Source organism: Lepus europaeus, chromosome 21, assembly GCF_033115175.1.
Source record: "Lepus europaeus isolate LE1 chromosome 21, mLepTim1.pri, whole genome shotgun sequence".
NCBI lineage: Eukaryota > Metazoa > Chordata > Mammalia > Lagomorpha > Leporidae > Lepus > Lepus europaeus.
Window position 1 is genome coordinate 24,411,331 of NC_084847.1, and position 22,772 is coordinate 24,434,102.

General features: G+C 63.0%; 1 protein-coding gene across 1 annotated transcript; it reads left to right on the top strand.

The window, feature by feature from the left end:
* Positions 1–435: 435 nt before the first annotated feature.
* SBK1 (SH3 domain binding kinase 1) lies at positions 436–22,570 on the top strand. Its single transcript, XM_062180463.1, has 4 exons — positions 436–1,128; positions 16,717–16,949; positions 18,530–18,732; positions 19,260–22,570. The coding sequence occupies exons 2-4, from the start codon at positions 16,724–16,726 to the stop codon at positions 20,094–20,096; spliced, it is 1,266 nt and encodes a 421-aa protein (XP_062036447.1). The 5' UTR covers positions 436–1,128; positions 16,717–16,723; the 3' UTR covers positions 20,097–22,570.
* Positions 22,571–22,772: the final 202 nt, after the last annotated feature.

Sequence of the window (22,772 nt, forward strand, 5' to 3'; positions counted from 1 at the left end):
TCACAGACAGGCTCCGCCTCACAGTCTGGGGCCGTCTGGTCCCTCGGGGGCCAGGCCGCTGCGCCAGGTGACCCTCTCCAACCTCGTTCTCTCCCCCTCGTGGGCTCTGACCTAAAAAACACCGCGGTGGGAGGCGAGAGGGAGCGCGCCCGCAGGCGCTAGGACCCGGCGCGGCCGGAAGGCGGGGTGCGGGCGGCCGAGCGGAGAATCCGCGCCGGGCGGCGGGCGCGCGCGCGGGGCGGACAAAGGGGCGGGCGGCGGCGGCGCGCGAGCGGGAAGGCGGAGCCGCGAGCCGGGCGGGCAGGTGCGCGCGGGCCGGAGGGCGGAGCCGCCATGCCGCGATGGAGCGCAGCCCGGGCGGGCGCCGGGGCCGGGGCCCGAGCGCCGGGCGCAGCGCGAGCCGGAGCCGCAGCCACAGCCCGGGCCAGGCCGGGGTCCGGGAGCGCAGGGCCGGGCTGCTCGTAGCGGCGGCGACGGAGCCCCCCAGCGGCTGAGGGGCTTCCTCCCAGCTCCCGCTGGTGGCCGGGACGCAGCAAGCCCCCGCAGCCCCGGGGAGGTCGGGGACCCCCCCTCCCGCCGCCACCACCTCCAGGATCCAGCGAACCCCAGGAAAGCGAGGGGCACCCCCCCCGGATCGAGCGCAGAGAGACTCCCCAGCGGGGAAGAGCGGAGGCTTCCCGTGTGTTCGGAAGACAGCGACCCCCCCTGCGGTACTGCAAAGACTCCCCATCTTCCAGCTGAGCCCCCCCAAGACCTGGAACGCAGTGTTCCCCCGGCCAGTGGTTGCGGGAACCCCCCCACCCAAGAACCAGGTCATTACAACTCCACACCTCAAGACACGAAGACCCAGCTCAGAACGTCCCTAGGTCGGGGGACCCTGCCCCCCAGCTCCGGCACACGGAGATCCCAGCCCTAGGGACAGCCAGAGACACCCCTCACCAGCAGGAAGCCTCGGACACCCCACCCCTCCGCAAAAGCCCCAGGACTGGGGTGCCCGAGCCCCTTGCGGCGGCCCTTCGAATCCCGGCCCGTGACCGTGGCGCCCTGAGCCCCCTCCCGGGCCGGGCTGACGAAGACCGAGACGGCGCCCAGACCCCCCGCCGCGGCGTCCCCGCGGCCCCAGCCCAGGTAAGCCGGGCCCAGGTGAGGGGCGGCAGGTGATGGCCACCGAGGTCCCTCCAGCCCTGCAGGTGGGGAAGGAAGTGTTGGGTGCGCGCCCCCCCCCAGCGTCGCCATGGAGCCGAGGCTGAAGGACGTCTCTTTGTGTCTCGCTTGGAGGAGCCGCCCCCTCCTCCTCTCCCTTCCCCCACCCCACCCCACCCCCGAGCGCTGAGGGTTGGGCACAGCTTCCCGACCCCACGGCAGGGGGGAGGGCGCGGTGGGGGAGCCCCCTGTGCCAAAGGTGGGGGGGAGTCGGTGCCGGGTCTCCCCCCACCCACCTAGAAAAAAAACTGTGGGCCTCCAGTGTTGGCCCTAGGTCCTGGTGGCATGCCAGTCCCTCCCCCCATGGCCAGGCTGAGTTCCTCACCCAAGTCTCCCCACCCCCGAGAAATTGTGGGGGTGTCCACAGGTGAGGGGGCCTGCAGTAGGTGGCCCGGGTGATGACTGGGGTTTTGGCTGTGAGAGGGTGGGAAGGGGTGTGTTTGGGAGAGCAAGTGGGACTCCCTGGCTCCCTGGCCGTGGTGGGGGGAGCTCACTGGGCAGTACTTTGTGGTTCCTGCGGGACAGGGAGGGGCAGGCCCTCCCCAAAGTGAGGCACTAGTTTTGGGGGGAGGGGCCATGATCTAGATTAGGATCCTCAAGGGGTCAGGGCACCTTCCTGTCCCCAGATGGGGCAGGGACACCAAGCCCCGCCATAGGCCTTCCCTCCTCCCCTCCCCCACCCCTGACTCTCAGAAGTCCCAGCACCAACCGTCAGGAGGGCTGGGTCCCCGGTGTCCTCCACAGCCCAGGGGCCCTGCCAGGCCCTCAGGACACAAAGCAGGACCAGTGCAGCCGGCCCGCAGCTCCTAGGGCAGCTGGGAGGCCTGAGTGGTGTGGCATTCTAGATCAGAGAAGGGGCTGGACCCTGCTGGGGGCGCGCACTCTGGGCTGCCGGGACTTCCTCCAGCTCTTCCCTCCCCAGCCCGCTGCGGGGCGAGCTGTGGTGCTGGACCCCATCTGGGGGGTGAGCACACAGAGGCTCGGGGAGGCAGGCAGCCCCACCAGTGGTGCCTTTGTGGGTTTAGGAAGCTCTTCGTGAGTGTCTGAAGAGCCACAGACTGCGGTCAGGGGCCCTGTTCCTCTGACCGACCCGCAGAGCCCTGGGCTGGTCTTAGTTTGCCCAGACTAACTGAAGAGGACCTGGTCAGGCCCAGCTGACCAGTTCTCGACCCTCCACCCAAAGCCCCTGAGCCCCATCCTCCTGCAGACTGGGGGGGGGGTGCAGCTGAGTGGGGCCGCTGATGCCTCTGCTCCCAGTTCCCCCAAGGCAGGGCCCCGCGTCCCCACCTGCTGCTGGCCTTGACCCAAGGGCAGGAGAGCACAGGTGCAGCGGCAGGGTCAGGACAGTTGAGGCAGCCGCCCTCGGCGAAGCCAGCCACCCTGAAGGCTGGGTGACCTTGGGCAGGCAGACGGCGGGATCCACTTAACCCTGCAGCCACGGGGGCAGAGGGAGATCAAAGCTAGACCCCAGAAGCATCCAGGAGTGTCGCCACCTGTCTGTGGAGGAGCTCATGAGCCTTCCCCATCACCCCCTTCCCCCCCTGCCATGGGGGGCCATCCCAGGGGCTTGTCACCCACCCCACAGGCGAGGGAGCCGAACCATAGGCTGAAGGGCGGAGGTCTGAGTCCTTGTGCCCAGGGAAGCTGCCGAGAGCCAGCCCTCGCCTCCTCTCTAACCTGCACTGGCTCCCCATTGAGTCGCAGTGAAGTAGCTCAGCTGTCCCAGCTCGCTGCAGTCTGGCGGCGGCTGTCACCCTCTGTCCCTGACCTGAAAAGCCCCTCCTGCCTCCCCTTCCCCTCTGGATCTGACCTGGGCTGGCGCCCGGTGGAGAGCTGAACTGGACTGCATCGGTGGCTTGGAGACAGTGGTGTGTGTCTCCGTGTGCTGGGACAGTCTGTCTCCACATCGGGACCCTGAGCTCCAAAAATCTAGGGCTGTCTCGTCCCCGCACGGCCAAGACATTGTCCCACAGCCCGGCGCCTCGTCCAGCACGTGGGACCAGCTGCAGCCCCGTCACAGGTTCTGTTGACCCAGTGTATTTGAAATGTTGGCCTTTGTCGGCGGTGCTGAAAAACGGTTAGGAGAGTTCATGTGCAGATACTGGTGTTCAGGAAAACACGGTGATATGGCCATCCCCGGCCTTCCTCAGAGGGGACACGGGCCTCCAGCTCGCTCCAGGCCCCAGCAGGCCTGCTCACTCCTTGAGATGACCTGCCGGCCCCTGCTGCCGGCCTCTGGTTTGCAGGCCCAGGACGGAGGCCAGGAAAAGTGTTTACTTAGCAGGTGAACTTTGTCTGTGTGTGTTCTGCTGAGCAGGTGGCCAAGTTGGGACAGGCACAGGACAGGGTCCCTGGGAAGGGGGAGGGGCTGGAGGTGGGGGTCCTTCTGGCTGAGCGGCTGAGGGGCCCTGAACTTCTGCAGCCTGGCCCTGTGCTGGAGGCTCTCGGCACGAGCCGCTTTTTCCCACCAGGAGCGGACGTTTAAGATCCCAGGCCCAGGTCTTGCTGAGGTCTCTGGGCCTGGGTTACTCGTGGGCCCAGCAAAGAAGTGGATGAAAGCTTCTCTGGACTGCGAGCCGCCTCCTTCGGCGGACTTTCTAGGAGCCGGGCCAAGCTGCTCTGAGTTTTGTTCAGGCAGAAGTGGGAGCCGGGATGCAGGAGCCGCTCAGAAATACCAGCGTTCCCTAAACACTCATGCAGCCGATGGGTGCTGCCAAGTCGCTGGGCCAGGGACCATGGGCTGACACTTTGGCCTAGCCACTGGCCGTGGCCCCAGACAAGAGTCCACGGTGGCCAGAAGCGGCAGAGCACCGTGGTTGAGAGCGCAGGGTTCGATTCTCACTCGGCTGCTGTGTGACCTTCGGCAGGTCACTTAACCTCTCTGGGCCTCAGGATGCTCATGTGCAAGGCAGGAACCAGCACTGCCTCCTGGGGTCATCCAGGCGATTCGGGGAAGGGTCCTAGGACAGAGCCTGCCGCATAAATGGCACTTGGTAACTGCTGGCCCTTGTCAGGCCAGGGTGGCATTGTTCTCCCTTAGGAGCCTGGCTAGGCTGGCGCTGGGGGCTTTGGGTCCTGTCCCTAAGGCGGGGGAGGGGCTGGGAGGGAGAGCTGGCGTAGGGGACATAGGCAGGGCCTGTGTGAGGGCCCTTCCAGAGCCTGTCTGCAGGGATCCAGGCCCCTGGGCCAGACTCTGTAGGTAAGGCCCCCTTTGTTCTCGGCCCTGGCTTCCTGGGGTGGCTGGCTGGGAGATTCCTCAGGGCTCTCTGGCCCCAGGCGCGTGGGCCCCAGGCCAGAGCCAGAGCCAAGTCTTCCCCAAGCCTCCCCTCCCCCAACTCCTCTCCCTTGCTCTCCTCTGTGCACAGCTGGGCCCCCAAAGACACCCTGCTCCTAGGGCATCTCTCCCCTGTCCTGCCCAACCTGGGAACGCATCGAGTCTCCCAGCTCGGCCCCCCACTCGCGAGCCGGGTTTGGAAGGCAGCGGCCGGCACCGTTTGCCGTGTCCAGTCCTCCCCTCCAGGACATGGGCAGTGTTTTCTCAGCTGGGATTGCAGCCGGGGTCTGAGGACCACTGAAGGTTGTATATGTGTGGTGTTGTGTGTGTGTGTGGCGTTGTGTGTGTGTGTGGCTTGAGCATCACCCTGCCCTCAGCCCGAGTCCCAGCGCTGCATCCCCTGGCCGTGTGATCTCCGACAAGTCCTCTGGGCCTCATCTCTTGTGCTGTGGAATGGGCACTCACAGTGCCCACTTGCCCAGGTGCTGGTGTTACAGGGAAAGTGCATCGAGCTGTGCCTGCTGCTCCAGCCTTGCGTGCTCTGTGCCTTCCACACCCGTCCCCCTTCCCTGCACCTTCAGGCAGTCCCAGGAGAAGGCAGTAGAATGGCCCTGAGTGGCAGGGAACCGGACAGGGGCTAGGGCTGGATGGGACAGAGCTTCGTCCTCCTCCTGGCCAGGCCCCAGAGAGGCTGCACAGACCCGGCCCCAGCTGCCTACCCCAGCATCCCTGCTCCCTGAGGGCCTCTGTCTCCCCTGCCCCTGAGAACTGGGCTTCAAGGCGAGCTCAGGTGCCCCGCAGTTAACACAGCTTAGCGATGAAAAGCAAAACCCTGAGCCCAGCCGTGTGACCTTGGGCAAGGTACTTAACCACTCTGTGCCCCAGCTCTGCCTTCCGGAAACAGGGAAGCGAGCAGCACCTGGCCTGCAGGGCCGGGGTGAGGACGAGGTGAATGAGTTTGTGAGATGCGTGAATGGTGCCGAGCACCTCCTAAGGGTTTGCTTCTCTGTCCTCAGAAGCCCGGAGCAGAGAGGGAGTGCCAGCCCCGCTTCAGCGGCTGAGACACGTGCGGGCTCGGGGTGAAGGGACTGACTCCAGGGAACATGTCTGGGTCTCCGGGCTCGGCTTGCCCACCTGTCTGCCATTCTCAGCGGGCTGAGAGGCGGGGCCAGGGCTTTGGACCCAGCCTGGGCTCCAGCTTCCTTCTTCTTCCTCCTCCTCTTTTTTTTTTTTTTTTTTAAGATTTATTTATTTATTTGAAAGGCAGAGTTACAGAGAAGCAGAGAGAGAAGTCTTCCTTCAACGGGTTCACTCTCCAAGTGGCCACAATGGCTGGAGCTGGACCGATCCGAAGACAGGAGTCAGGAGGTCCAGGTCTCCCGTGCAGGTGCAGAGTCCCAAGCACCTGGGCCATCTTCCACTGCTTCCCCAGGCCATAGCAGAGAGCCAGATTGGAAGTGGAGCAGCCAGGACTTGAGCCAGTGCCAATATGGGATGCCGGCACCGCAGGCGGTGGCTTTACCTGCTATGCCACAGCTCAGGCCCCATCCAGCCTCCTTCTTGACCATGTCCCATGGCGTCCCACCCCACAGCTCTGCTCACGTCGAACTGGGCAGGAGCTGCAGCAGAGACTGTGCCCCAGGAACCTCGAGGCCATCTCCCCATTCCTCAGCCCCACTCCAAGGACAGTGGGGAAATACGGGCAGGACCCACAGGCCCCTGGTGCAAGGCCCAGGTCAAGTTTGTGTGTCTCCGTCCATCTCTCAGGGCCTGATGCACTTGTCAGCTTTGGGGAGGGCTGGGGTCCCCCTCACAGTGAAAGCCAGGTCCCCACTGTGGCCTCCAAGGCTTTGCACGATGACAGCCACCCCCTCCTCACCTCTGTCCTCCCGTCCTGCCTCCTGCGCCCGTCCTGGTTACCAGGCTGTCCCCAAGCTAGCAGGCGCAGTCCTGGAGTTCACGGTGCTCTGTGCCAGGCGGGCTGTCCCACCAATACACCCACCTGCCCACAGCCATCTTGGCGAGGCCCGTGCTACCCAGTGCTGACAGCGGCCTTGTGTAAGAGGCTTGAAGGCCGGCTCACGCACGCATGCACTCCCCATGCAACGGCTGTGGCGCGCACGGAGCAGGAGCTCAGCGAATCTTTGCTGAATGTCCTGGAGCCCGCTGGGTCGTCACGAAGCGCAGCTGTGTGACGCTGCTGAACAGGCTGCCTCAGCTGCCCTTCCCCGAGTCTCAGCGTCCTGAGCCGTAAGGGACATGATGGGAATAAAAAGAGTGGGCTCTCACACAAGGTGAGGTTTACGTGAGTTAGTGCACAGGAAGCCTCTGAACTTCAGTGGTTCGTAACAGTGGGCCGTGAGCAGTAATGCTGTGTGACCTGCGCCACACACAAAGCCTCTGGGAGCCCAGGCCACCCCTCGTGGGGAAGGCAGGGAGGGGGACTGTCTTGGGCCTGGGCCTGGGCCTGGGGAGGTCCCAGCTCTTGCTCTCATTTATTTGTGCGGTTGCACAAACATTTGCGAAAGGCCTGCTGCACACCATTCGCTGGGTTAGCTGCTGCCAGCTGGCCGCCGGGTCCCCGCCCCCAGGGGGTGGCACCACGATGACGTCATGCATTTGGCCTTGATGTGTCCTAGGGGAATCACAGGTCAGCGCCCCGGCCACTGGAAGTGGTGGGGGGCAGTGCCGGCTGAGGAGGTGTCAGCTGAGCTGAACTTGGAAGACCCGAGCCACGTGGCCGTCTCGGGGAAGACTCAGGCCCGGGGGGAGTGTGCTGAGGGGCATCAGGGAGCCCAGGGTATGCAGGGGGAGGTGACAAGCCGGGGGAGGGGGGCTCAAGTGCCCCGGGGGAGGCAGTGACGCAGGCTCTGCCACCCACATGGGAGACCTGTGTTGAGTTCCTGGCTCCTGGCTCCAGACTCGGCCAGTCCTGGCTCTTGTGGGCATTCGGGGAGTGAACCAGCAGATGTCAGATTCTCTTTCTGCCTTTCAAGTAAATAAAATTTGGAAAGAAGAGTCTGGGGGTGTGGAGGAGGACCACTGGGGGCGTCCCTGTGACAGTTGTGGTGAGCAACTGGAGCAGGTGCTGAGAGTGGTCGGGTCCCGTTATTATATCTGCTATGGATTCTAGAGTCACGTGATGCAAACCCCAGCAAAGGAGAAGACTCTTCTTAGTCCTCCCTCAAGGTAGCTCACCAAACATCTGGGACCATCTGGCCTCATCCCAAAGTGACACGGGGCCCAGAGAGGGTGGGGGTGGGGCTGGCAGTAACCACCAGGAAGCAGCCTGGGGGAGGGGGCCAGTGGCACAGCCCTGGGACACAGGCACCCTACAGAAATCCCCGCTGGCCCGTCGGCCCAGCAGCACTGCTTCTGCAGTTGATAGGAACACTTGCGCTCTGCACAATGACTTAGGGACGAGGCCACTCACTGTTACGGAAGCAGCGGAAGGAAGGTTGGGCAAGACCCTCGTGTCGTGGTTTGGTTGGACAGATGGCAGTAAACCCACATGTAACCGGTGCCTTTGCAGCTCTGGGGCCCGGGTTCCAATTCTGCATCGCCTCCCCTGGCCTCCCCTGGCCTCCCCGGCCCCCAGCCTTGCGCTTAGCGCTGGCCTGGCCTGGGTGCTGTCCACGCCTGTGGTGCTGAAGCCAGCCAGGCTGGAGGCAGGCCTGGGGCTGTGGGCCAGAGACCAACACAGAGAAGGGGGAGCAGAGCAGGAGGAGTTCTGGACTCCACCCGGCTCGGGCTGTCACGAGCTGAGTGGCCCTGGGCCAGTAGTTTGACCCCCGTGGGTGCCGGTGTAAAGGGGGTGCCATGAAGGTGGGCAGGCAGCAGGCCCCAGGAACCTTAGCACAATGAGGCAAGTGTGGAGCTTCTTACTGTGTGATCTCAGAGGCCAGAAGCCATGGGGGCTGAGCTTCGGGACAGCAGAGTGTTGGTGCCTGGATCTGGATCTTGGCTTTGCCATCAGATGATGTGACCGCTCTACGCTCGGTTTCCTTGTCTGTGGACTGGGGCTAACATCAGAGCCTGGGGACAGAGGGTTAAGGGACTTGGTTAACACGAGGCACTCGGCCCAGGACAGGGGTGCCCTGAGTGCTAGCTGCTTGTCATGGCTTTCCTCTCATTGTCACTGTCAGTCCCAGGACAGCACCTCCAGCCTCCCCACCCACAGTGTCACCCACGGCGGAGGCTGTCGAAGGGAGACGGCGCCTTCCTCGGCAGACACCCTGGCTTCCAGCCCAGCCCTGCCACTGGCTCTCTGTGTGGCCTTGAGCAAATCCCGGTTCCCTTCTGGCCATCAGTCCCTGAATCTATACAATGGGCCCAAGGATACCTCTCCCCTGGAAAAGGAACTGTGTGCCTACGGGGTCCCAGTCCAAGAAGCCAAGATATAAAAAGGTACAACTTCCCCAACACGTAAAGAATTATTCACCCGGATTTGTCACACCCTGGCTTGGTGCTGGGAATAGCAAGATGATTAAGGCCTGGGCTTTGCTTTCAAGGAGCTGGTAGGTTCCCTGCTGCATTGTTCATCCGCTTCGAGCCCCGCTCAGGTGTCACTTCCAGAAAACCACGCCATCCCTGTCGCCAGGGCCCTCCTTGGAAATGCCGGGGCACTGGCTGTTGCCTTCCTGGCCTCCTGGCATGGGGGGTCTGTGTCTGCTCTGCCTGTCTGATGCTCCGCTCTAACCTACCCACCCCAGCGCCTGCGCCCCGCTAGGTGCGCCTGCCTGGAATTGTGAAGCTACGAAAGTTACATAAACCAAGCTCAAACCAGCTTAACCAAGCCAAAAAGGAGAGGTATTGATTCGTGACACACGTGTTCCCGAGGCTCGTCGGCCTTCCAGGCAGGCTTGGGCCTGGGGCTCAGACGTCATCAGGCGTCGCCCCCTTTCCACTCGCCTCCTGGGTGCTTGGTCCTTGGGAAGTTGTCCCCGCTGACGGTGGGAGGGCCTGCCCCCAGCGGCTGCACACTGCATCCTCCGGCCTCCCTCTTGGCCGAAAGCTGCGGCAAACGTCCACGGGCACAGCCTGGGCATTCGCCCTTGGTCACGGTGGCCTGGCTGATGGCATGGATCCAGATAGAGACGACCCCACCAAGTGACAAGGGCAGAGCTGGGGTGCCATTACCCCCCCCCCCCAGGAAGGGACATAGAGGCTGAGCTCTTCCCAGAAACCACTGAAAATGTGTGAGCCAGGCAAGGATTGTGTCAAGTCTGGGCTAAGATCACTTATCTGACTGCATCTATAAGGAGGATCTGAGGGAGGGACCTGGATGTGGGGGAGGGGCGCTGTGCAGGTGTGGAGAGCGGGCCGGTGACACAGGCCGGGGGAAGGCAGCCCCAGCCCCCTCACCCTCCAGAGAAGCAGCGCAAAGCCAGGGAGAGAGGTGAGAGCGGCTGGCTGTTCCCTCCGTGTCTGAAGTCCCGTCGCGTCCCGCAAGGACTTTTAAAAATGCGTTTGAGAGACCGATCTCCCATCCACTGGTTCACGCCCCATGTGTCTGCAGCGGGCAGGGCGGAGGCCAAAGCCAGACGCTGGGAACTCAATCCCAGTCTCCCGTGTGAGTGGTGGGAGCCACACCGCTGCCTCCCAGGGGGCTGGGGTCAGGAGCCAGAGCCAGGTGTGAGCCCGGGTTCTCTGGTGATGGGACGCAGTAGGCTAAATGCCTGCCCTGCTATGGTGACCCACCCAGGAACAGTCATCCCGCCAGTACCAGCCTTCCAGCCCACACCTTGTTAAAGATGTCCTGGGAATTCCCCATGCTAGGGACACAGCTGAGGTCCAGTGGCCAGAGGTGGGGGACCTGGGCACCGGGACAGAGAACTTTAGAATCCCAGAGTGAGGAGCTGGCATCACTTGGTCCAACCTCACCCCACCCACCCCTCCGAATCCCCAACAGATGGGTACCCAGCCTCTGCCTCTCCGCCCCCAGTGACAGGGAACGCACTTCCTTCCTGCCGCATCTTATTGTGAGTTGGGTCTGCTTCCAGGAGTTTCACAGGACACAGAAGCTTCAGCCCGAGAGCCTGGGTTCGAATCCCAGCTCTGCTGATTGTTAGCCCTCGGGCAAGTGACAGCCCAGCTGTGTCAGGTCCTTTGCCAAGGAACCCACTCGGCTATGGGTGTCCTCCATTCATTAGTATTTGTCCATCCATTCTGGGGCCTGCTTACTATTCATCCATTCCTCACCGGGCAGCCTAATCAACTCTTAAAGGTCACACCTCTTAACGGGTCTCAGCGTGACATCTGGAGGCGACACTGCAGCACAGCAGTCTCCCTGTAAGAGGCGCTCAGGTGCTTCCACCATCACTCTCCTCCCACCAGACAGGCTGGTCCCCCCGCTGCTGTCGCTGGATTCTGGCCACTGGCTCTCCAGGGTTTGCGCTGCCCTGGTGAACTTCCTCTGGCCGAGTGCCAGGCAGTCGACACCCCAAGGTACAAGTCCTTGCTCTTTGGCTTCCTTGCAACATAACCCACCCACCAGGGGCAGTGCGAGCTGCTGGGGCTCCGTATGCCAGCAGCATGGCACCTGCCGGCTCACAGAACAGCACAGAGGGGCTTATCCCCGTGTTTCAAGGTTTGGGGGCCCTCAGTGTCAGGCCGTGCACACAGGGTTAAGAACAGAGGAGCCTGTCCCAAATCTTCGCAGCTACAGCCTGGCTGTGACGCATTGCACATCTGTTCATGTTCCAGTGGGGGGGGGGGGGGATGAGCCACGTGGCCACGCTTCCTGCAAGGGAGGCGAGGATGCGTTTCCTGCCGGGCCGCCACTCTGCAGTGGAGAGGGGGAACCAGGGCATGGGTGGGGTGCCTGCACAGCTGTGCCTTGCACCCAAGTCACACTTCAGTGAAGCTGTTTCTTAAAAGTAGGGAGCACTTAGCCCCCTTAGAATTATCGGGAGGTCTCAGTGAAATTTTGCCAGGCCAGCAGTACTGTGTGTGTGTGTGCACACGTGTCTCTGTATGTGCACCTGTGTGTGTGGTGGGTTCCCAAGCAGGCTTGCGTTGGGCGCAGTCTCATCGGGGTAGCCCCCAGCTCAAGCCGCCCACCCACAGGAAGCAGTAGGCGGCCCGGTCCTGCTTCTTGCCCAGGAAACTCTCCCCCCACCCCTCCTTGGCCCTCCTGGCAGGTGGCAGAGCGTGACTGCTGCCATGGAGACCTGGGGGTCCCCACCCACACTCAGCAACAGATGGGAGGTGGCGGGCCTCCCTTGGGGCCGGCGAGGACACACCATTGGGCAAGGGGGCCCTCCCTCCCCTGGGTGGAGAGCAGTCAGTCACATGTGGGTAGACATCTGCTCCTTCCAGTGGCTCGGCAGCGATGACGGCGATGATGATGAACTATTGGAGGATGGGGTTTCCACTGGCGCCGGACACCTGCCTCGCAACCCCTGCAGGTGGGTGTGTCCCACTGCAAGCTCTGGGGATCGGGGAGACCCGCACCAGCCTGATGGGTGCTGGGCACGCAAGAGGAGCAGGATGGAGAGGCTGTAGGCATCCGGGGCTGAGACTGGGCCCTCTTCTGTGCCTCAGTTTCCCCACCTGGATACGGAGGGGTCTGGGTGAGAGATTTCCATCATTCTGGAGTGAGAAAAACAAAACAAAAAACACAGCGGTTGGAAGTAACTTTGGAGGCAATCCCAGCACTAGCTGTGTGATCTCGGGCAAGCGTCTTAGTCTCTCTGGGCCTCATTCCCAGCCCCTTTCTCAGAGGTAATGCTAAGACCGTGCCCTTAGAGTCGGGGAGCTCAGAGGCGTCTGTCCTTGGTGTGCATTGGCAGGAAACCAGTCTGGATCCAGAGCCTAGACTTGAACCCAGGATGTGAGATGGAGCTACCTTGACCACTAGGCATGCAGGAAGCAGTAAGGACCAGTGCCATTATTACTACGGTTACTCTTCCTCGTGTAGATGAAGGCGCTGGAGCTCAGAGACACGGTGTGACTTACTCAAGGTCACCGCACCAAAAAGTGGCACACGCCGGGATCAAGGCCAGCCCGGCTAAGCCTCAAGGCCCGTGCTGTTTCCGTCGCTCCTGCAGTGCCGCTTAAGTCACGGGCATCGAAATTGGGTCAGAGGCAGGGGGTACCTGGGGACGGGCGTGTGTATTAGCTCCTCATCAGCTGCCAACACTCGTGGTGAACAGGCCCAAAGGGAGAAGGGAACAGGGAGGAGGGGCTCCCTCCCCCAGAACCAGACTCTGCATATCAGGGAAAGGATGGGTTCTGACCCCACCCCTGCACCTGGGGATCCCTGGGACTGTGGATGGGAGACACAATGGAGACCATCCTCTGGTCTTGAACAGGGACCCTGAGAGACAGACAGATCTGTCTCAACTCTGATGCTCAGCAGAGGCAGGAACCAGCACCCTCCAGGGAATCACGGAGGGTTTCCTGGAGGTGCCGGCCCTGAGGGCTTGGAGACGCAGGGAGATGTCGGAGGGGACTGGACGGAAGGTGCTAGGACTGCAGAGAGGCAGTGTGGTGAAGTGGTCAGTGCCTGAGGTGAGGGGGCACTTGGGGGCCCATGGCCAGACGATTGCAGCAGCAGCTGGGAGGGCCCCAAAACAGGAGGCTTGAATGCGTGTGTGCCCACACACAGGCCTGCCCAGCTCAGCAGCCCAGCATCTCCCTGGCCGGCAAGTAGGGAAAGAGTTCAAGGCCAAGAGGGCTATGGACTGGTCAGAACCTGCAGACACCCTCATGGCCCCCAGGAAAGACCCAAGGACCAAGGACACACTGGCCTGAGCACGCCAGTCCAGAGCCAGCTTCCCAGCACTGAAGCAACCTGTTTTCCAAGCCAGGATCCCTGTCACTCAGAAAATGGGTGGGCATTTGCTGGGGGTTAAAAGAGATGACCCCTAACAGCCCTGAGGCCAGGAAGAAGCTGTCACCCTGGTTCGGGCCAGCAGGTGGCTATGGCCAAGAGGGACCCCAGTGGTGCCCAGCCCAATGATGGGACTGCGTAGAGACCTAGTGACAGGTGCTGTGTCAGGGTTGTCTTTATTGTATTTGAGAGGCAGAGAGCTCCCAGCCGCTGGTTCACTTCCCAAGTAGCCACAGCTGGAACTCCAAACAGGTCTCACACATGGGTGACAGGGACCCAAGTGCCATTGCCACTGCCTCCCAAGATGTGCATTGGCAAGAAGCTGGAGTCAGGATCCAGAGCCAGGATATGAGATGCAGGTACCTTGACCGCTAGGCCAAGCACCTGCCCTTGCCCCATGTCAAGGTTTGGGGGTAGAAAGGGGAGGAAGCAGGGCCGGGCTCCCGGAGGCCTGGCACCATCCCTCCCGCTCAGGGCCCTCTGAGGACAACAACGTGGCGTTTCACACAGTCCCTGGCACGCCTTCTGATGAGAGCCGACCAGAAAAGAAACGGCGATAGCTCCAAGTGGAAGGTTCTGCTGGGCCCAGGCTCGTGACCAGAGCTGGCTCATGAATGGAGGGGAGAGGGGCAGAGCAGGCAGTGAATGAGGAAGCAGACGGTGGGGGGCAGGCGAGGGAGGGAGGGAGGAGGGCTCCCTGCGCCCCAGGCAGCTGAGACAAGATGCAGATGGAGCTCAGTGCAGGGCTGGGTGGGAGGCCAGGAAGTTCCCTCGGTGGGAAGTGGGAGGCTGGGTCGTGCTGGGAGCGAAGGGGAAGGCAGAGCTGAAGACGCTTGGGGGCCTGGGAGGAGCCGCCCGGCCAGTGGGAGAAGCCAGGCCCCTGAGCAGCTCACCCTCTCCCCACCCCCAGCACCGTGCAACAGCCCCTGCTCAGCAAGAGAGAAGGCAGCCGGTGATTGCGGCTCACAGAGCACTGGCTGTGCACCAGGCAGAGAGAGACCTGCCGTGGGTTCACGCCTCAAATGCCCACAGACAGCTGGGGCTGGGCCAGGACCCCGGCTGAGAGCAGGAGCCAGGGACCCAGTCAAGGGAACCGTCGCCGCTGTCTCCCAGGGTGCACATGAGCCGGAAGCTGCAGTCAGGAGCCAGATCCGGGACTCGCTCCGGTGCAGTGTGCTATGGGACACGGGCGTCTTTGCTGGGTCAAACAGCCACTCCGTAGAACTCGTGTGATGAAGGCACTGTTATCCCACCCTTTGCACAGATGAGGAAAACTGAGGCCCACAGGCATTGCCCAAGCAAGGGTCGGGGTTCGAGGCCAGGCTATCAGGCCTTCTCTCAGATGTGAGGGGTGGGGGTGCCAGGGTGACACACCTGGGACCAGCGGAAGTAGGGGGTAAGAGGAGGGCAGGGGTGCACCAGGAGGCAGCTCCCAGGGCACAAGGCACCTGCACAGCTGCTCCTGGGAAAGGCTTGGCTCCCCAGGGCCACCCCTCCCCCCGCTGTACGGTGGAGAAAGGAAGGCCTGGGAGTGGTTGCCTAGAAACAGGGGTGATGAGGGATGGGCCTTCTACAAGGGCCAAAGGAACCGGGGGAGTGATGGATGCCTGGGTGGTCTCCACGGTGACAGCTCCATGGATGGAGACACCGGCAGCTCATCCCAGGGGCCGGACATGCGTGCTGTTCCCCATTAGCGCAAGTACACCTCCATACAATGGGGAAATGAAGTGAACCCAAGTAAAATAAGGGGGAGATGGGGGGGGGCTGGTGCTGTGATGCAAGCCCCAGCCTGCAGCGCTGGTATCCTATATGGGCGCTGTTTTGTTCCACTTCCGATCCAGCTCTCTGCTATGGCCTGGGAAAGTACTAGAAGATGGCCCAAATCCTTGGGCTCCTGCCACCCATTGGGAGACCCGGAAGAAACTCCTGGCTCCTGGCTTTGGATCAGCTCAGCTCTGGCTGTTGTGGTCATTTGGGGAGTGAACCAGCCGATGGAAGACTTCTCAGGCTCTAGCTCTCTCTGTTAACTCTGTTTTTTAAATAAATAAAATAAAATTTTTTTTGACAGGCAGAGTGGACAGTGAGAGAGACAGAGAAAAGTCTTCCTTTTTGCCGTTGGTTCACCCTCCAATGGCTGCCGCGCCCGGCTTGCTGCGGCCGGCGCACCGCGCTGATCCGAAGGCAAGAGCCAGGTGCTTCTCCTGGTCTCCCATGCGGGTGCAGGGCCCAAGGACTTGGGCCATCTTCCACTGCACTCCAGGGCCATAGCAGAGAGCTGGCCTGGAAGAGGGGCAACCGGGATAGAATCCGGCGCCCCGACTGGGACTAGAACCCGGTGTGCCGGCACTGCTAGGCGGAGGATTAGCCTGTTGAGCCACGGCGCCAGCCTTAAAATAAATCTTTAATAAAAGAGAGAAGGGAAGGCCTTGGGTGGGACAGTAGTCCCCTGCCCCCACTTGGAGTCTTCGAGAAGTGGGTCTTGGCCCCCAGCCCTGGACTCCGCCCTCTGGGATGCTTTGTTCCTCCCACCTCACAGGTGCAGTTGAAGACCGTCGGCAGCTATGAGGGCCCTGTCCAGGAACACCATCCAGCTGTGTGCACACTGATTTTATTTAACAGGCAATGGGATACTCTCCAAATGATTGAACTGCCAGGATGAGGCGAGGCTCGTGGGACTCCATCCAGGCCTCCCACGTGGGTGCAGGGGCTCAAGCACTTTGGCTTTTCCCAGGCCATTCCCAGGGAGCTGGATTGGAGGCAGAACAGCTTGGACTGGAACTGGAAACTAGCACCCATATGGGATGCTGGCAGCACAGGATGCAGCCTAACCCACTGCACCCCAACTGGGTTGTTATGGGACAGGGGCACCAGGGGCTGGGTGGGGCCCTGGGCTCACAGCTGAGTTGTATATGCGAGAGTGGGGTTGTGTTGTCCCCTTGGGCGAATGTGCAGTGTTAGCGGTGACCACGTCTGTCTCAGACCTGCCCTTCGACAGTAACATACGTCGTGTGGGATCACAGGGTTGGCCCATCTCCCTGGGGTTGGGGGGATGTGAGCCCCCTGAGAGCAGGCTCCTTTGTCCCCGTGTCCCTAGGGTTTTGTAGAGCACTTGGCAACAGCAGGGGCTCCATTAGAACCTGTGTATGGAAGCATTCAGTGTGTGTGGCCCCATCTGTGTGTGACACAAACACGCGTGCCTTTCCTGACACTGTGGACGGCACGAGGGGCGGGTCCAGGACTGGCCCCCATTGCTTCCTAGAGGCCGATGTGACAAAGATGCTTGTCGCCCCCTGCTGGCCATCCTGGGTCTAGCATCTGGGCCCAGCCTCAGAGTGCTGAGTGCTGGGAAGGCAGGAGGGAGCCCCTGGCTGATGTCCTGGTCGTGCCGTGTCCTCCACAACAGGGAGAAGATGAGCGTGGGCTGCCCAGAGCCCGAGCCACCCCGCTCCATGCCCTGCTGTGGGCCGGGGGCCGCCCCGGGGCCCGGGGCCGGGGTGCCCCTCCTCACAGAAGACATGCAGGCGCTGACCCTCCGCACGCTGGCCGCCAGCGATGTCACCAAGCACTACGAACTCGTGCGGGAGCTGGGCAAAGGCACCTACGGCAAGGTTGACCTGGTGGCCTACAAGGGCACAGGTGAGTGTCTGGGGACCCCTTGTCTGGGGCAGTCTGGTGCTCTGTGTGGGCCAGGAGGCCAGCCAGGTGAGGTCTGTCGTCCAGGGAGGAGGTGAGGGAGGAGTCTAGGGGGAGGGTGCCAGACTGGGGCGGGCTGCCCTGGGGCCATCTGGGGTGACTTTGAACCTGGAGCTCAGGGCAGGGGGCGGGGCTGGCAGTTGGGTTTGGGGAATCGGGATGGCCATTGTCTCCGTGATGGCTGACCCTGGGGAGAGGGACAAGGGGCTGAGGGCGGGTCCTCAGGCACCAGGCACCATGCTGCAAGGTTGGGGGGTGGGGAGGAGCTGACCCTGGGGATTCAGCATCTCCAGGGCTCAGATGGGGACACAGGCCCAGACAGCTTGAGTCACTTGGCCAAGATCCTGCAGCCACAGAGGCTTTGAACTCAAATGACCCCAGCCAGCCCCAGAGCCTTACCCTTACCTCTGAGCTGGTCCCTCTCCTCCTCCCCCCACCCGCCCACCAATACCGTGGACTCACAGCAGTGCCCACTCAGCCAAGCAGGGCTGGGGGCCATGTGAGCTGCACACACCCGGGGCTGGAGTTCCGTGCCAGCCGAGGGCAGCAGGGGGAGCCCCAGACATCCAGTCACCTGAGCTTCGCCACCTGCTTGCTGTGTGACCTGGGGCCAGTGACTGAACCCCTCTGTGTGTGCCTCAGTTTCCTCTACATGAGTGCCCCACTTCACGGGGTCCTTCTGAAGTGTGAGCTGTGTGTTGTGTGAGGTGCCCAAGGCAGTGCCTGGGGTCTGTGCAGGGGCTATGTGGACACACCCAAGGGGGTGTCCAGGCTCAGCTGGGGACCTGTGCCTCGCACTGTCGCAGTCTTTCTCATGCACCCTTTGCTGAGGACTTGGGAAATGCACTCCAGCTTCGGGAGACCACGAGACACGGAGGTTCCGAGCTCCCTTGTCAGCCATAGGGGACTGGGTTCAGGATCCCCAGCAGATACCAAGACCTGCAGATAGCATAGCGTTTGCACACAACCCATATGGATCCTGCTGTATACCTCCCATCATCTCTAGGTTATTTGTACTGCCTGATACAATCGCAAGGCTATGCGGATTGTTGCTATCCTGCATTGTTTAGGGAATAATGGGGGGGGGGAGGTCTGCGCATGCTCAATACAGACTTTTTTTCCCCCCTAAACATTTCCTACCCGCGGTTGGTCGAATCCCTGAGCGTGGAGCCAGAGCACACAGAGAGCCCGCTGTGCGAGGAGACTTCAAAAAGTTCACGAAAACGCAACAAAAAGATTGACACTGGTGCAAAAAAAAATGTTGCAATCCATGCATCCTGTTTGCAAAATGCACATTCTCCAGGAGCTTCTTGAGAACCAAGGGTCTGGTTGGCAGGAGTCGTGGAAGCCACAGGCCCTCAGGGTGGGGTGGGGGAGCTGCGGGTGGCAGGGAAGACCTAGGTAGGGTGATCCTGTGGCCTCAGGCCCTGCCTCCTTGCTTGGGGGGGGTCCGGTGTGGGAGGGAGGGGGGCAGGCTTCCCCACTCGCTGTCATTCCCCATCCACTCTCCACCCCCACCCCAGGCACAAAAATGGCCCTGAAGTTTGTGAACAAGAGCAAGACGAAGCTGAAGAACTTCCTGCGGGAGGTGAGCGTCACCAACAGCCTGTCGGCCAGCCCCTTCATCATCAAGGTCTTCGACGTGGTCTTTGAGACGGAGGACTGCTACGTGTTCGCTCAGGAGTACGCGCCCGCTGGGGACCTGTTTGACATCATCCCTCCCCAGGTACCTGGGCTGCTGGCTCGGGGAGGGGAGATGGCCCTCGAGCCCCCAGAAAGGGGAGGGAGGGACAGATCACTTCCGGGTGCACCTGCTGGTGTATGTGAGGTCAGTGTCCAGGGGGCGGGGATACGGTGAAGGGACCACACAGTCTCTCCGAACCCTGGGTTTTGCCCAAGATGGAGGTTCCCGGTCCCCCTGGCACAGGGCCCCGTCGGGTCGGGCGTGGCCCTGGAGCCCGGAGAGTGGGGAAGGGTCGCAGGCAAGTGCCCTACCCCGTGAGGTCTCCCGCAGCTTCCACGCCCCTGTTCGGGAAGGGGTGCATGGCAGCGGCCACCTATTAGGGGAGTAATGAGACCCGGCGCGCCGCGGTTCCTGGGCAGTGGGCGCGACGCGGAACCCGCACCCCCTCCCTTCCCCTGGCCTCTTTCCCTCTCCCCCCCAGCCCCGAGGGGGAGCTGGGCGGGCGCCGGGCTGGGTGGGCGGACGGGCGGCGCGCGGCGGCCCCTGAGCGCGCCTCTCCCCGCCGCCAGGTGGGGCTGCCCGAGGACACGGTGAAGCGCTGCGTGCAGCAGCTCGGGCTGGCGCTGGACTTCATGCACGGGCGGCAGCTGGTGCACCGCGACATCAAGCCCGAGAACGTGCTGCTGTTCGACCGCGAGTGTCGCCGCGTGAAGCTGGCCGACTTCGGCATGACGCGCCGCGTGGGCTGCCGCGTGAAACGCGTGAGCGGCACCATCCCCTACACAGCGCCCGAGGTGTGCCAGGCCGGCCGCGCCGACGGCTTCGCCGTGGACACGGGCGTGGACGTGTGGGCCTTCGGCGTGCTCATCTTCTGCGTGCTCACGGGCAACTTCCCGTGGGAGGCGGCGTCGGGCGCCGACGCCTTCTTCGAGGAGTTCGTGCGCTGGCAGCGCGGCCGCCTGCCCGGGCTCCCGTCGCAGTGGCGCCGGTTCACCGAGCCCGCGCTGCGCATGTTCCAGCGCCTGCTGGCCCTGGAGCCGGAGCGCCGCGGCCCGGCCAAGGAGGTCTTCCGCTTCCTCAAGCACGAGCTCACGTCGGAGCTGCGGCGCCGGCCCTCGCACCGCGCGCGCAAGCCGCCCGGGGACCGCCTGCCGGCCGGGCCGCTGCGCCTCGAGGCGCCCGGGCCGCTCAAGCGGACGGTGCTGACCGAGAGCGGCAGCGGCTCGCGGTCCGCACCCCCCGCCGCTGCCCCTGCCGCCGCCGCCGCCGCCGCTGCCGGGCCGGCGCCCGTGCCCGTGCCCGAGGCCGGCCTGGCGCCCCCGGGGCCCCCCGGCAGGACCGACGGCCGCCCGGACAAGAGCAGAGGGCAGGTGGTGCTGGCCACGGCCATCGAGATCTGCGTCTGAGCCGCCTCCGCCGCCCGCGGGCCAGGCGGGGGTTGCGGGAGCCGGCCCGGGCGCGCCCCGAGCCGGTGCGGGCAGCGGCGGGAAGACGGAGCGGCCGGCAGGAGTAGCGGTAGCAAGGGCGGGGTGGCCGCCGACAGACCTCCCGCGCCTCGTGGGGTCGGGGCTGGGCCGGGGGAGCCGAGCCCCCTCACACACACGCACGCACGCACGCACAACACATGCACACCGGGGAACGTCGGAGCTTGCGGGCCGGACACCCCCAGCCCCGGAGCTGCCCCTGCCCCTTGGCGCCCCCTGGCGGATCGTCCCGCAATCCCACCCTCACCCAACCCCCCCACTCCCCAACGAACCCCGACCCAGGCCCTGGACGAAGAGAGGGACTGAACGTGGGCGGAGAAGGAGCTTCCGGGCCTTGGACACTGGCTGGAACGAGTACTTGGAGCTGAGGGCTGCTGGGACGCGCCCCTTTCTTGGGAGGCTGCAGGGAGAGGCCCAGCCCTGGAAAATGTAGCAGATGTCTGCGTGTGTGTGCGTGCGTGCGTGTGCGTGTGTGTGTGTGTGTGTCGGGCACAGGCCCTAGGACACCTCGGCGCCCCTCTTCCTCGGATGAGGACCCTAGCCCCGCAGAGAGGGGCCCTGCCCTGGGCCACTGACTGGCAGAGCCCCCTAAGCCCTCCCCCTTCCACCCCTGCCGCAGGCCATGGCCCGCCCCGCAGTCCTGACAACTCCAGGGCGGGACCCAGCCCTCCTGCCTCAGCCGGCTGCAAGGTGACCTGCACCAGGATTTTCTGCTGGGTTTTTATTGAGTCGCCCTTGCCGTGTGCCTGCAGGTTGCTGGAGGGGGCTAGGAGCTGCGGCTGTGGAAGCACGAGGGGGTGTGTGTGCACAAAGGTGTGTGTGGAGCCTCAAAGTCCCAGCGACCACACATCCAGACGCCTCAGAAGGCCCCGCCCGCCCCCATCAGAGGGTGCCCAGGCCAGGTTTCACCACGTCCCTCAGGGAGGCACCTGCAGGTTGGTTCAGGCCCCTGGGCAGCAAAACAGGCTAGAGGAACCCAGCTTTGCCCAGCGCCCCCTGGTGGCCACCCCCGGCCCTCTATGGAGGCCTGGGACCCCCCGCAATAACCTCAACAGGGGCCAGGCTGCCCCTCAGCCCGGCAGTGCCCTGTCCACCATACCGGGCCACCCCTACCGGGGTCTCTTCTGGGTTCCGGGGCATTGATGGGCCAGGCTGGCTGTGAGGAGCTCCCAGGCACCCCCCTGGCCTGGAGCCCCCACCTCTCCGCTCACTCCTCATCTCCACCGTGCAAAGGGCTATGGGTCCCCCCGCCCTGCCTGGGTCCCGTTTACAAACTGCGCGGCTGCCCCAGGACTGGCCCTCCCCCCTCCCCCGTGTGCCCACTCCTCCCCGTGGGCATGGGGCCCTCCACGTGCCAGGTAAGTAGCAAACCCCTTCTGCCAAGAGCCAGGTCTCAGAGAAGGCCCCTCCCCCATCACTGCCCCCCCCCAGCTGGAGCCCATGGGGTCCACCTCTCCCAGCCGCGACTTCTTCTGCCTTAGGCCTCTCTCCACGTCTGGTGTCTCCTGCAATAACAAGGAAGCGAGATTCCGCAGTCCTCGTCTCTCTCCTCTCTCTCTCTCTCTGTTAAGATCCTGTGAGGGAGTCCTCTCCCGTGTCGTAGTATCTAGGGTGTTAGCGTGGGGAAGGGACTGTAGTGACGGAGCCCCGTCCCCCTCGGTTTGGGTGCCACCAGTCTGGCCCCAAGGCGGGACCGGCCCCAGGTCAGGGCACCTGGCCGCTGCTGCCGCTGTCTCTTAGGTCAGGACCCGCTGCCCCTTTAGGAGACCTGTTGGTCACAGATGTTTACCTCAGTTTATGTCACTGTCGAAGAAACACAAAATAATAGCAAAAAATTAATACCACCGTAGACATGAAGACTTACAAGACAAAAAAAAAAAAAAAACTCAAAAAAATTTCCCCCTTGCAATTCTGTGAAGGTACCGTGTGTGTGTGTGTGTGTGTACACGTATGTGTGTGTCTCTGTCCCACCCCGGGCAGGCTGGGTCATCCCCGGCCTCTGTCCCAGCCCCTGTGTCGCCACACTGCCCCCCCCCTTCGGTGCTTCCAGAGACCCCTCTGAGCTGGCCTGTGGGGCGTGGGGAGCCCCCAGGGTGGGGGGCGGGGCCGCAGGTCAGCTGGAGGGTCTCCCATCAGGCCCACAGAGCAGAGCCCCCAGGGCTGCCCGAGGCGCCCTGAGCCCATGCCATGGCCGGTGGGACAGTCCCATTGGCTGGCAGCAGCGTCCGAGCCTGGCTCAGGGCCTGGGGCAGGGGGCCTGGGTGGAATTCCAGGCCTGGAGCCCCAGACTCTCGTGTCTCGTACCCTGCCCCTCCCCGACGTGTTTGTAAATATTCTGATATCCTTTGGCCCCAAAAAGCTTTTTAAATGTGTTATTTACTTCTCTAATCATGACACTTGCTATAAAATAAACAAAAGTTTAGAAAAACGACCACGGGTGGCTGTGCTGTTAAAGATGGGAAGGGGTACACGGGGCCACTCAAACTTGACCATGGGGGCCAGTGCTGTGGCATAGTGGGTTAGGCCTCTGCCTATGGCATCAGCATCCCATGTGGGTGCGGGTTCATGTCCTGGCTGCTCCTCTTCTGATCCAGCTCT

Excerpts from the sequence above, each read along its gene's own strand:
- SBK1 (XM_062180463.1), top strand. The coding sequence starts at position 16,724 with ATGAGCGTGGGCTGCCCAGAGCCCGAGCCACCCCGCTCCATGCCCTGC. Across the intron at positions 16,950-18,529 it reads GGTGGCCTACAAGGGCACAG|GCACAAAAATGGCCCTGAAG; the intron begins GTGAGTGTCTGG and ends CCCCCACCCCAG. Across the intron at positions 18,733-19,259 it reads TTGACATCATCCCTCCCCAG|GTGGGGCTGCCCGAGGACAC; the intron begins GTACCTGGGCTG and ends CCCCGCCGCCAG.